The sequence below is a fragment of the Homarus americanus genome, unplaced genomic scaffold, assembly GCF_018991925.1.
Source record: "Homarus americanus isolate GMGI-L3 unplaced genomic scaffold, GMGI_Hamer_2.0 scaffold55640, whole genome shotgun sequence".
Taxonomy (NCBI): domain Eukaryota; kingdom Metazoa; phylum Arthropoda; class Malacostraca; order Decapoda; family Nephropidae; genus Homarus; species Homarus americanus.
Window position 1 is genome coordinate 847,874 of NW_024713650.1, and position 14,541 is coordinate 862,414.

The 14,541-nt window shown below is 37.0% G+C and overlaps 1 protein-coding gene across 1 annotated transcript in view; it reads right to left on the minus strand.

The window, feature by feature from the left end:
* Positions 1–14,541, minus strand: part of LOC121872538 (ATP-binding cassette sub-family C member 10-like) — a 20,422-nt gene continuing 5,881 nt past the window's right edge. Inside the window, exons 7-29 of the mRNA XM_042375325.1 lie at positions 14,308–14,405; positions 13,819–13,941; positions 13,009–13,120; positions 11,911–12,036; positions 11,349–11,474; positions 10,852–10,994; positions 10,142–10,405; positions 9,048–9,165; positions 7,974–8,067; positions 7,585–7,723; positions 7,262–7,451; positions 6,494–6,663; positions 5,946–6,130; positions 5,076–5,211; positions 4,621–4,818; positions 4,106–4,238; positions 3,538–3,748; positions 3,210–3,379; positions 2,737–2,959; positions 2,265–2,456; positions 1,527–1,770; positions 544–683; positions 1–186 (exon numbers count right to left, since the gene is read on the minus strand). Coding sequence (XP_042231259.1) covers positions 84–186; positions 544–683; positions 1,527–1,770; positions 2,265–2,456; positions 2,737–2,959; positions 3,210–3,379; positions 3,538–3,748; positions 4,106–4,238; positions 4,621–4,818; positions 5,076–5,211; positions 5,946–6,130; positions 6,494–6,663; positions 7,262–7,451; positions 7,585–7,723; positions 7,974–8,067; positions 9,048–9,165; positions 10,142–10,405; positions 10,852–10,994; positions 11,349–11,474; positions 11,911–12,036; positions 13,009–13,120; positions 13,819–13,941; positions 14,308–14,405 — 3,638 coding nt within the window. The 3' untranslated portion in view covers positions 1–83. The remainder of the gene's footprint in view (positions 187–543; positions 684–1,526; positions 1,771–2,264; positions 2,457–2,736; positions 2,960–3,209; positions 3,380–3,537; positions 3,749–4,105; positions 4,239–4,620; positions 4,819–5,075; positions 5,212–5,945; positions 6,131–6,493; positions 6,664–7,261; positions 7,452–7,584; positions 7,724–7,973; positions 8,068–9,047; positions 9,166–10,141; positions 10,406–10,851; positions 10,995–11,348; positions 11,475–11,910; positions 12,037–13,008; positions 13,121–13,818; positions 13,942–14,307; positions 14,406–14,541) is intronic.

The window sequence follows — 14,541 nt, forward strand, 5'->3', positions numbered from 1 at the left end:
TTTAATTATATAACTAATATAATAACTTTTTCTACAATGGTGGTAATAAAGATAATATTTGCTTAGTGTTCTCCTGATGGCTCTCATTGAGACTGAAGAACCGAGTAGAAGATGGAATTTCTATTGGAAAGTAGTTCTGTTGGTCGTCCACACTCCACCACTTCTCCCTCACTCATCACCAGAATTCTGTAAAATTCATGATTTAATGAGTGCAATCATGTAGGTCCAACACATGTATGATTATAGGGGAGGAAAAGTCAAAAGATTATAGTGTCTAAACTAATGGAAGAACACCCCTCAATGCCCCAAAAAGGCAAACTTTTATATTATGTGTCTTGAGCATTGACACTTGAAACTGTAGAGATGAGTAACTTAAATACAGTACTGGGGACAATGTTGTATGAATCATTCTGGTTTCATAAAAGGGAATATTAGATAAAACGGTTGACAAGACAAAATATTTAGTGGTGCCATGAGCAGTTTCAGTTTGCAGTTATCAAACACAGTTACTTATCAATGACTTAGCCCAGTAGATTAACTCACCTATCACAATCCCGGACAGTGTGCACACGATGAGCAATAATAATGACGGTCTTGTTGCGGAAGGCACTGCGTATTGTTTGCTGAATCTGCTCGTCGGTTTCATTATCCAGCTGCGACGTCCCTTCATCTATACACACAATCTACAAAACATTTGAATGTTTTGAGTAATGAAGTGTTTATCAGGAAATATCTTTATTTGTAAAACTTACGAATGAAGGATAACAATTTTAATATAATTTGAAGAAAAAGAACACGACTGTACTGTGAATCAAGGATAGAACCAGCCAGATGAGTCTAGCACTTCAACAGGCAGAAAATTTGTCATTTGTAGTAGGGCCTCTTAACCTTTTAAGCCTGTTTAATATATCTTTTGGTGGAGCGTTAGTACTTGTGACAAAATCACTGAGGAACCCCAAAATATTAGCTGTGGAAACAATAGTCTTCCTTATACATCAATAAATTATGATAAATAACTTAATTTTGTGTCATAAGTTCACAATATTGGGTCATGGTAAGACAAAGTGGACTTAAGCTTCAAGGCCGAGTCAAGTCATTAGGTGATTCAGATAGTATTGGGAGCACACAAGATGCAACCTCCATAGCACTCTTAACTTACACTTCCAAGTATTCTTTTCTTTAATTTACTTTTAATTGAAAATAGATCACCTGAAATTAGTCCCAGCATTTTTCACCTAATGATTAAACGCCCTGACTCTACCTGGGGGAGTGGGGTTAGGTTAACGTTAGGTTGTTTAATCATCGTTTGACATATGCTAGGGGCCTAATCTTCAGGTGATCTGTGGAAAAACTTGAAGCAAGAACATTATAATTAGACTGCTGTGAGGAAAACTAACCAAATTGGTACAAACGTGAATCAGACAAAACTTACATAATACAGATCATAATAAACTTACAAGTATGGTCTACCTTGTACCCAACTGGTATTATATTTAAAGACAACAAACTGATTTTCCAGCGCTTACCTTGGTGCGGCACAATAGAGCTCGAGCCAGGCAAAACAACTGCCTCTCCCCTGCTGACATTGCCCGTCCTGCTTCCTCTATCCTAGCCTCCAGGCCACCAAGGTGTTGTACCAGTGTAGTGAGATGACACGACTGTACGGCCTGCCATATCTGAGTGTCGAGAGAGTCACTACAGGGGTCTAGATTCTCCCTGATAGTTCCACTGAACAGGAAGGCATCTTGTGTCACTATGGCCATGCTGGATCTATATGTAATTAAGTAAAGATATTATCATGCAGCTGAGTACAGGTACATGGGTGTATTACAAATCTCAAGTTATTAATGTCTTTCAAGGTACCATACTATGAAAAGAATTACCAGGAGCATAACCATATCCTTTTTAAGATATGATGATAATATTAATATTACAGTATATACAATCTTCTGGGTATTAATAAGGGAAAAGCACCAGTCAGGTTGGATCTCTTAAGATGATGTATCATAAGAATAAATCATTTTTCAGATATAATTAAAACTTTCATTCTCTTGGTAATCCAATTCACACTAACTGACAGTGACATTATATCACAATTAATGGTACATGAACATTCTTAACAATCTTTGCATCTACTCAAAACAATAGTACTAAAATTATATAATAAAAGAATATTTTCTTTGGATCCCCTGAGTATTAGACACCCCAACTTATTTCATCTGAAGATTAACCACCCTAACTTAATCTAACATAACCTACTGTACCTTAGTTTCTTAAGGCTCAGCTTGGAGATGTCCACATTGTCTACAAAGATGTGTCCCGAGTTCAGTTCCACCAGACGGAACAGTGCCAGAAATATGGAGCTCTTCCCTGCTCCTGTGCGACCAATTATTCCAACCTTTTCTGATGCACCTATTTCGAAGCTTACTTTTCTCAGTGCATACGGATTATGAGCCCTGAAATTTGAAAGATAAGAGCAAATTGTTATGGCTATCAAATTATGTACACCACCATAGTAAATGTCTCACAAGAGCCAGAATGCTCCCAACTGAGCTATGGAGGTATGAAGAGTACAGACGTTTAAGTAATGTATGTCAATGATAATTAAAATCAAATGAAATAAGATTCCTTTATGGATAAACCCGACTTACAACTACGTAATGCATATTCATTCCCATCTAAATTTCCAGTATTTTGTTACTTACTAAATAAATGAAGATGCAAACAGGTACTTACTGATATCTCAAGCAGACGTTCTGGAACTTAATAGAACCATGGCTAAGCCAGCCAAAAGGGGGAAGTATGGTGCCCTCCCGCCGTTCTGGTTCTGTTCCTTCCAGATATTGGTGGACGCGCTCAACACTGACCAACTCCCTCTCTGTCTCAGTGAGGGAACCCACTACAGAGTTGAGGAAGTTGCTCACAGTCAGAGCATACGAGACCACCAGACCAACCAGACCTGTTGTAATAATTAATGATAAAAATACTGTACGTACATAACACTACATACACAAATTACCATTATCACAACATCCATATTCATAACTATGTATTAATATACAAAAATGGAATTCAATGCTGTATCAGTTCTGTAACAAACTGTAATTATCTCTATCAAAACATAAAACAAACATACAGTATACCAACGTCTGCAATGTACACATGCATAAAACAACTATTGAAAAGGCTAACCACAACAATGCACTCACCAGCATCAATAGCATCAAAGTGATGTTGAAGGAGGGCAAGAGTTGACACACCAGCTAGCATTGCCAGCCCGATCAGTTGCAACCGCAAGTTGAGCCACTGTGAGGCTACCTGAATGTCAAACTGTGCACGCTGGCTTACCTCTAAGAGGCTGTCTGCTCTTGCACTAAATCTGGGTAGATCAAGAGGGGTATTAGGACTGTCTATCTATCTGTATCAGTAATTATAACAAAGCCTTTTTGCACAGTCACAGTAGGAGAGGCACACATGATGAACACTCAAGATATTTACAGTAAGTCAATTGTTTATACAATACTGCACAGTACTTACCTATGTACAGCCCGCATGGCACGGATCACAGGAAGGCCCTGCAAAGTCTCAGTGAAGTGTGCATACAAGGGCGAGAGAGAAACTGCGTGCAGTCGCTTCAGATCTCGAGAAGTGTGACGATAAAAGCTCTGGACGGTGTAATACACAAAAGCTAATGGAATGTAGAGCAACAAGATCCACGGCATACCATATATGGTCACCACAACCGAACCTGGGAAGAAACATTTAATGAAGGAATAAAGAGTAGATCTTTATCACTCAAATCCACCATCATAACCTAATACAGTACATTAATTAAATTTCTTTATACAGTACTGTATACTTTTTTGTGTCACCTTTTAATGGTTAAGTGATATATATGTCTTTTTAAACACTGAAGTACTACTTATTCATTTATCCTCTTGTTCATTCAGTGTTTTATTGTGTCACTCTGATGGTGTCTAATGTTTTTCTCTGCCTATTTAATTGTTTAGAACAAAATTTTAATATTTTTGTTCAATGATTCCATGAGAAAAATATCTATCAAAACATTTACATTTTCCCACATTATACAAACACATTTACTGACCTAATAGTCCAAAAACCTGAGCAAAGAAAATGTTCATCTGGAAGGGAAGAGAGTCATCCACGGTGTAGAGATCTGATGAGAACCGGTTCAGGATACGGCCGAGAGGATTGTTGTCAAAGAATGAAATCTTTGCCTGTGAAGAAGAAATAAAGACATCAAAAAAATGCATTAAAATTTCCTGAGATATTTTATTAACCATTTTGAGAAACTTGAGGAGCATTATACCGAGGACAAGGACTTCAACCCATGTTGTTTATAGTACAGTAACTTATTACCAGCGTACATTCTTGTAAATCTTTCCTGACAAAAATGTAGTGCTAAAAGAGTGTTCCTACTCCAGTACAGTATTCATCAGTTAAGAGGCACAGATGGTAGAAGAATATAAGAAAGCCATCATACAACTAAATATTATTAAACTTTCATTAAAATCGTACACCTGATAAATACATCATCTATTTTCTAATCTTGATACAGTTCAACTTTTAAACATTTTCACAGTGATAAATGAAACTTACGTAAAGAACAGCATCCAACAACTGTTTGTGAAGGGCTTTAGCAGCACAGATACCTCCATATGCAAACAAGAAAGCTCGCATTAGTGTGAAAATTGTGTTGGAGGCTGCCAGAATCCCATACACAGTGAGGTAGAATTTGGTGCTGGGGTCCACTACCGCCGATACATCAGACTCGGGAAGTTCTTGTACCGCCAGAAACTGTATAAAAATATTCTTATTAATCTTTTTTATCAATCTATACAAATTACTACAACCTTTCTGTTATAAGTTCATTACTATGTATTGCTAACACCTGTAGAAGGGTGGTTTGGTGCCACTCTATGTAATTAAAATGTAGTTTGAACTCAAGTGTTTTCCTCCTAGTAAAAATCCTGTTTATCATCACCATGTCTTTATATATTTTCTCAGTTATCATTTGTCAGTAACACCTCGAGCACATACATTAATGCTCATACCTGATGCATAGGGTTGATAGAAGAAAACCACTGCATGCTATCAGTTAAAGCAGTGGCCATTTTGGGGGGATCAGGCCTAGTTCCTGCACCCATCCATGGTGTTGTGTCTTTATCAACAAGTGCAGTTAATCCAGAGCTGTAAAGATATTAAACTTAATGAATCTTGAAGCCTTAAACATGAAGAATATTTCTGAAATACATAGAGCCTACATTCTACCTAATATGGATTGCCCACAACTCTTACTATTATGGATGACACAAAACTGTACATGATGGTCAGATGAAAAGACTTCCTTACTCCAATCAAAACAAACCTTAATAAAATTCTACAGCCATAAAATACAGAGATATGAATAAATACACCCTCTGTATATTTTTTGTGAAATGTAACAAGAACAAAGAAGACAGAAGTGTTTGAATATGCAATGATGAAATGAATAGTGAGCGACAAGAAATGGTGAATCAAAGAAATCTGCACATCTTGGCTTGGAGTGAGACAAGCTGAAGGGCAGAGGAAGTTTAATCCAGGAATGTCTGAATGAGTGAAAGTGTACTTGGGGGGAATTGACAGAAAGGCAATAAGATGAGAACTGAAAATATACACGACAAATGGAAAATAAGCGAATACATTTTGGGTATTAAGAGCGAGAGAAAAGAACTTGCTATAGTGTGTCAGGAAGGAGAAATAATTCGTCCCAGTAGATGGAGTACAGCAGTAAGAGAGGTGAGGGTACGAGTAATGGATCATGTACAGGTTGTAGGGAGAGACAGGTAATCTAGATGGATATTTTGGGAGGCAGTGTTAAGTAAGAACAACAGCAGCAGCAGCAAGAGAATGACCTGACAGTAAATAATACAAGCCATCCATACCTGTTTCTCCCTGTGACTTGAGACACCCAGTAAGCCAACCACATGTCAGTTAGGTTTCGGGAACTCTGCATTAGTATCATGGAGAGGAAGATGGTGAGCGAGAGCACACTGCCCAATGCCACTATGTACGTGTAGTAGACGGAACTGCTCAATTCCCCATAGTCACGCTCTTCCTCATTGTCACCCTGGGAACAAAAAGTGTAATACTATTTAGAAATTATAATAGTGTGTTATTAAATGGGGGAAATTACTTATCAGTCGATGGGGTAATAGGTGGGGATTGTTTTTTGGCTTCAGTTGCCTGGATTCACAAATACATTTCAGTAAGGTTGTGAGATTTGGTTAGGCATTCTATCTCCTATCAACCACGAATGAAACAAACAAAAACATAACACATAACCACATACAGTACCTAATTCTCTCATCTTGCGTCCAGTTCTCAATAGATTATACAATAACTAGATCTGAGAACAGTAAAAACAAAACAAAAAATATGACTCTCCACCCCTCCTGCACCACGTCACCCGAACACCTACGAGGGGTCTTACCTTACGTATCGAGTCTGTACTCTTGCCGTGTCCCGTAGCGAAGATGTCCAACGATGGCCTCCGCGAAACGGCCCCTGACGACTTGGTTTCCACACTCTCGGTCTCGTCCCACCAGTCATCTGAAAGTTCCTCTGCCGACAAGAGCTTTGGCAGGACGACTGATGGGGGACCTGTAGTAAAAATTATGTTTAGCTGAATACACTCCCACAGATATCAAGTGATGACAAATAAACTGTAGAAAGTAATGCATTTCCGACTTAATATATGGTGACAGATGCGAATTATTATTAGTGTTATTATTATTATATACAGTAAAGATAAAAAATACTACAATACTACCTGTATATATAAAGATACAACATAACCAAATAGAGCACAACAGTCCTCTACATTAAGGTCATTAAACATTAAGATACAGAGAGAGAGAGAGACTACAGTACAGTATCTAACATCTGTCACCATTTCATAGACTATCCTTGTAAAAAATCAAATATACTGTAATAGATTCAATAAGTTTTGTAAAATACTTCTGTATGGATACACACATGAATTGACATACTGAGAAGAAGAACTTGGAAGCCCGTGCTAGAATACTGTACTGTTGGATTTCAATGATATGGTGAAAATAAGAAAATATATTATAAACTCATTTTCCTTTCTGATCTTTGTACACTTTACAAAAAATATATCAATCTAAAGAGTACAATATGAACAGATAATTTAAAACACTACAGAAATGAAAAATCCATTAAAGAAAATCCATCTTACCTTGAGAGTTTATTTCTCCATTCTGTATACTGATGACCCAGTCTGTCTTGGTGAGGAGACTGACAGTGTTAGTGGCAAGCAACACTGTTCTGCCAGCCAAAAACCCATGAATACATTTTTTCATGATGTGCTGTGCCACTGGTCTGTCCACAGCCGACAACACGTCATCAAGGAGGTAGATGCTCTTGTTCTGATGAGGAACGAAATAAAAAGATTAAAAAATATAGATTACTATTTCTAGACATTTTTTTTATTTAACATATTAATTTATAGACAGTAAGAGAAGTAGTAATGTACGTAATAAAATATACAGAACACTCTACCTGATACACCGCGCGAGCCAGAGCAACACGAGCCTTCTGTCCACCACTTAATGAGGAGCCATTTTCTCCACACATTGTGTTATCCCTCAGAGGAAGCGCATGAAGATCCTCATCCAAGGCACAAACAGACAGTACTGACCTGGAAGATTTTCATTAATTTATTCACCTACTTGTTGACAATTACTGTACTGGTGTAGGAGTACTGGATGATAGCGACCAGCAACACCAAATGCTCGGATTATTTTTAAAAGCCTTCTAACTCTCAAAGTTGTTCCAAACATTAAACTACTGCATCCTATTTTGTGCTGAAAAATTATTAATCTCTTCAGTATAACTGGAGTACAATTCTTGAAAAGTTTTCAATTAAATAGATCAAGTTACATAATTACTTGTATCGGCTGATATCCAAGCTGCTACCAAAGAGAATATTGTCTTTGATTGATCCATTTTGTATCCAAGGAAGTTGTGTTGCAAGACCAAAACCTGAAAAATAAAGTTGTACACTACATAACTGTAACTGTACATTTTATACAGTCCATACAGTCACACAACTTAAAACTTTGATGACATATAATTTACCCAGGACATCCAAACTAATTTTCATAATCAATTACCCTGCAAGATGTTATTTATATTGTATATTTAAATCATCACCTTATGAAACATAAGATTCCACAGATTATTATCATGACGTACAGCAATAAAATCAATCACAAAAACAAATGTGAACTGAAATGAAATGAAACGTGGAATGTTCCTAAAAGTGAGAGTGAGAATTATGAAAAAGGAGCTAAGTACAGACCAATGTAATCTGGTGTACTATAATCTAATACAGTTACCAGGTATACATAAATTTATATATATATTATCATGAGGAAGACAAGACTAATGGTGAGATGGAAGGAGAAAGAAAGAGAGAAGTTGTTTGGGAAGGATATCCTGCTAGAAGAATCTGCAGAAAGGGGCAAAGTTTATAGCACTCTATCAGCTTCTGTTGAGCAAGAGGTTATAGCTACCAAAGGCCCGACATTATTCACCGTTCACACTGGGTATTCTTTCAATAATATTTACATTTCTGGCATCTGCTACAGGATTTTCAGTGTGTAGATAATACTGTACAGTGTATAGTTTCTACCTTACAATCAACTACAACACATCCATTTTATTTGGGACATAAATCATTCTTAATCACAGCACTGCTAAATATTTCAATGGAGGATCATCAAGTGCCAAGCAAAAATGAGAATACCCCCATCCACCCATCTAAAATAGGGGGCTTATCACTGCTCTTGAACCAAACAAATTCCTACCATTTTATACAAACTGACATAAGACATAAATATAGGTAAGCAGGTACATAAAGATAAATAAGTAGATGCAGAAAAGAGATATTAAGCCTTTATAATATAAATGGAGACGAAGTGTACTAAAAGTAACTCCCTGACACTTAGCCAAACACATACCATTATGAAGTGCAGCCACTGCCACAACCCCGTGAGTTTTGGTCATCTCGGCCAGTATTGCATTAAGGACTGATGTTTTTCCTGACCCAACACGACCCACAATAGCCACCACTTGACCCTGAATTATAAAGAAAAAACAAACTTAATTTCCTCTTTTTTTCTTACATTTTTTTTTGTATTTTCTTCAGTCTTTAAGGATCTTTACCACTATATTCCAAACTTATCAAAAACTAAGAGCAAAACACATATTATCTTTTGTATGTTGTCGTTCATTCACTCTTATTGCTGGAACATCCCACCCCCCAAAAAACACTCAACACCCTGTCCTCCGTAACACACCCAGTGCTTCCTGGATGGCTCAATCTCCCCTTAAGCTTCTTGAGTATCCTTCACCCCCTATTCTTCCATCTTCATATTGGTCTTCTTTTCCTCTCCCCCTCATCCTATTTACCTCACATATTAAATTCAAGGACATTATTTCTCCCATCAGTTCCACTTTGTCTCCTTTGGTGCCGTTCTCCCTCTCTCTCTGTCACTTTCTCTCTCTCTCTGTCACTTTCTCTCTCTCTCTCTGTCTCTCTCTCTCTCTTTCTCCATACACTTATCAATGAAATTCTGACTATCTTTCCCTCTGCTATCACTAATTCCTCCACTCACTTCCCTCCCTCCACTGTCTTCATACATTCAATTCTCCCTATCTCCCTTGGTCATTCATTCTCATCACTTTACCTTTGTTCACATATCGTATAAAACTTCTCATGATATCACTCTTCAAGTCATTCACCTCCAAACAGTCAGTCACTTTCAAAAATTAGAAAAAAATCATTGACATAAACAAAGCAATATTAGTCTATATCAAAAGAAAACAGTCACCAAGACACTTTAAAATCCCCATGTGTATGAGAATGAGAGAGTGAGTCTGCATTGCTTTTAGTTCTGACTCCACTATGTTACTGTGAGAAAAAGTGTACAAGAGTATTTAAAAAGGTTGGTTATGAGATAATTAACAAAAACAAACATTACTTGATAGAGTACGGTACGACTTAGCCCTGACGTTATCATATATAAGCAGATACGTCAACACCTCTTCTGACCTTGGAAAGTTGCAAGTTGACTCTCTTGAGTGTTGGAAGTATTCCCTCATCACCGCTGCTCCCGTTCAGAGAGTCGATCAGTGACATGTTAGAGCCTGTGGGTGAGCTCCTCGAGGGCCTGCTTGCCTCTTGATCTTGTTCAGCGACCACAAATGCACCATCCCAAGTGAAGGTTCCGTTGGTTATTAGGATTTGTAGTTCAGAGTCCTTGTGACCCATCTCTGGCACCACTGTGTAATAGTTTATCAAGTCCTGTTCTGGAAGCTGAAAATTTTAATAAGTTTACAACTCTGTTAAGGAAATAATGTCATAAAAAAAACAAAAATTTCATTTTGTAAATAAATATATATATTGATGTTATTTTGAATTGGCATTATGTATGTGTTATGCCTTGCTATGTGAGCACTACCTTCACAGTGTTCCTATACCTGACTCAGCTAATGATGGGGGCAGTCATGACACAAGAGTGATGTACTGTAATACAAAGTTTCATATACAGCTCACGAGACTACTGACTTGTACCACTAGTTCTATGTAAAACCTGATTATGTGAAAAAAAAGGCAACAACATAATAATAAAGCAGTATACCTATATGTACTATATAACCTTTACTATCCCTTTTAATAAAATAAACTCTGCCTTTATATTGTCTAGACCTAAGGAAGATGCTACAATTTTAGGAGTGTCTGCTCAACCCTTATTTACTAACCTCCATCAAACGCTCAACACGCTTAAGAGAGACCCATGCCTCCACAATCCCATTCAGTACCCAGGGAAATGCATTGAGAGGCATTATTAACATGTTGAAGAGTGCTACTGCTGTAAACACACGAGCTGGCTCCAATGGATTACCTGAAAACAAATTTGTCATTTTAAAATCAATTCTTTTCTGCATGACACATAAGGAAATGTAATGACACCTAAAATGGTCCCACACAGATTAATAGGCTGTAGTGAACTAGTTAGCCTTAATCATCCAAGGAGCATCACAGCCAAGGTTGCAGTACCTGTCTTCAAATGGTGTCTTTTTAGCAGCTTCACAGTGCAGGGTAAACCAAACTCTGGATCCTAATATCATAAATTTCACAAAATTCACCAAAGACGACAGCTAAACATTTCTCCGTCTATATTGTTTCCGGTGTTATTCCTCGTTTACTTACCACTGTCATCCTTGTGAAACATTTTAAGAGAGCGAGCAGTAATTACCAAGAGCAATGTACACGGTGAAGGTGATAATAGGTATGAGAACTGGCGTGGAAGCCCAGAAGTAAACACAGGCAGCATCCAAGTACTTGCGCCCAGCCAACGCCTTCACTTCACCATAACGCTCGTCTGGAAGAAAAACATACAACATATAATGGTCTATGTTAACCTGATTACAGTATACTGGTTCTATTGGTATCAGGTGAAATTGGCCACAATATCAATAAAAGTCAGAGGTCAACCTATAATAAAGTTAACATTTTTGAGAGGTTGAAATCCATGCCTATTTAGGGGAAAGACCAATGAACTTACCATACATTTAAACAAAAATTAAAACTGATCCAGGTAAGTTACACCCTGCTTTCATTAAAGTAACTTATGTAATGATTGGAGTTTAGGTTATTAGATTCGTGTGAGCAAATGACAAACAGTTCATACTAGGTAAAGTTTAATAGGTCAGTGTGCATTGCCCTTCTGTCATAAACTAGTAAAATCAAAGTGTCTGGGGAATATTGTCTAGCAGGTCAACTCATCTACAAGCTTAGAAATAAATGTTTAAACTTACCATTGACACGGTGCTTAAATGTTCCTTCCCAAGCATTCAATTTCACCATCCTGATCATGCTCAGGATCTCAGTCATAAGACCCACACGGCGGTCCTTGTACGACATCATCTCCACACTTAGACGACCTACAAAAACCACAAAAGAGGATATAATATTCTCTGATCCCTTCTGCTTGTAGGATAAGAACAAATCAAAGGATCAAGTAACAAATGAGCAATGAGCTGTTGAAACAATGGCTGTGGGAGATACTGTACACTCATGCAATATATAGGAGAGATAGCAAGGCATGTAATGCGTTAAAGAATTGGTTATACGCTGAGAAAAATAACACTGTACCAATAAAAAGATGAAATGGTTAAGCACAAAAACAATACAGGTGATGACTTGTTACATATATGAGATAAACTGTAGAATAAGTTACCAGTAGAGATCACAGAGAGAAACACAAGTAATGCAGATTCATAGAAAGACACAAATGTTCAGAGTAAAGAATTTGGATGCAACATCGCTACTCTAGAAACGGTATGACTGAATTAAAAGCTGTACTTGGAGTCAGGAATCATACAAAAGTAGAATATAATGTGACTTTATTACGAAACTGAAGTCAAAGCAAGAATCATTACATTATTGAGGCTATTTACATACAAACAATACGGTACCAGTAGTAAAACTGTTTTCAGCAACAGTGGAAGTAAACACACTAGACTGTAAGCTTTGAAGTGGATTAAAATTAACACAAAACTACATATTGACGATACAACTATTGCAGTACAACCATAAAATGTTACACAGATGCTGAAATCCCTCTAAAGACATTTCCCAGTAAATATTTTGAAGTGTCTTGGTACAACTGTGCTAATATGTGCTGGTTCAGTGACTCAGGTTTGAAGTTACCACACAGATGGACAACCTATGAATTATGTCCACTATCTTATTCCCAACACGGGACATTAAACTGAGTGCTAGTGAGTTAATCCTACCTAAAAGGGGAAAAAAAATAATAACAGGGATAAAAACTGTCTACCAATAGGGAAAACTATATACTAATAGGGAAAAAACTGTAGACAATTACAGAAAGCCTGTACAGTATACTATACCTATTTTTGTGGCCAGCCACTTGTTGACTGGAATCAAGATGATCGCCACACCAACACCTGCTAAGAAGGCGATTCCAATTTGTTGGTAGAGCAGGTAGAGTGTTATGCCAAGCTGTAAAATATATACCATTCATACAGATTACATATTACAGTACTGTATCTTCATATCTATAACAAAAATAACTTAGACCCTTTTCCTTACCTATACTACATACAGTTCTCAGTTTTTTCTCCATGTAAGTCATATTACTATTTCCTGCACTCGAAATACTACTGTAAGTATAGAATAGCAATAGTGACTATCTCAGCTCAGATCAATGTTCAACTTGTACTGTATGTTTTCTTATGGGGATAGTACCATGCTGGATGTGTATCCATTTTGCCTGACATAATTATCTTATTATCTGATAGAGGAATGCTGAGGCTATGGACTGACAGAAATGGGAAATTGAGCAATCATGTGATATGACCCTTGCTATTCTAAATGCTCATATGCTGTACAGTAAGTATTTATAAAATGCCTCCCATTTCCATTCTGTTTAGACTGCTAGAAAGTTTTATCAATATACAAAGATAGACAAGAGTGATATTCAAGTGAAGATGAAGATATCTAGGTTATGTTGAACCAATTCTCTTGCTAATCCATCATTAAACTACCTGGTAATCCTTTTAAGATTACTTAATCAAACCTGTAGTAGGCAATAGATATCTAAGAACTGACACAAGACACAAAAGCTTCCCTGCACTGAACAATAATATAACTGATGATGATGACGACTGTGACACCAGAATACTGCTATCACAACTCACCTGAAGAGGAAGACTCCACAAGGCATGAAATGACTGGCAGAAATTACCAATTCTGTCAGTGTCTGTACTCATTAAATTGACAACTTCACCCGTTGAAAATCTGCTCAGGTTGGCAGCACTGACCTGTATCAAATAAAGTTGTATAAATTCAGAGTCATTACTTACAATGTGCATTTGACACTGGACAAATTTTATTTCTCCAAAATGTAAGGTACCCAGGATTAAAACACAGAAGAATATAGGTACAGTAAAATAAAACTGGGAATGTAAATAAGAAAAACTGAAATTTGTCACACTACTGCAACTGTATGTTAAGAAAAACAAAACACAAACACACACAACCTGAGTCACTGATAACACAACTTTGATCTGATGCTGTGATCTTGACCACTGTGACAGAGATATTATTCTAGTATAATAAGCCATGAAACATATTGGGAAAACCAGGAACATCGCCAACCATAAAGATAAACTTGTGCTCACACTTACCTGGAGGACCTTTCTATAAACAGTAGATATTACAGCAGCACGGATACGAAGGTTCACCTTGGCCAATAAGTAATTGAAGTGAATACTGCAGAATATTGCTGGAATGTAAATTAATGTATTACATGTCATTTTAATTTTTTGGGTAGCAAGGATAGATATTATCAATAATTGCAGCAATATTATTTCATCATCATCATCATCATCATAATCATCAATGTTTATTGCCATTTTCCA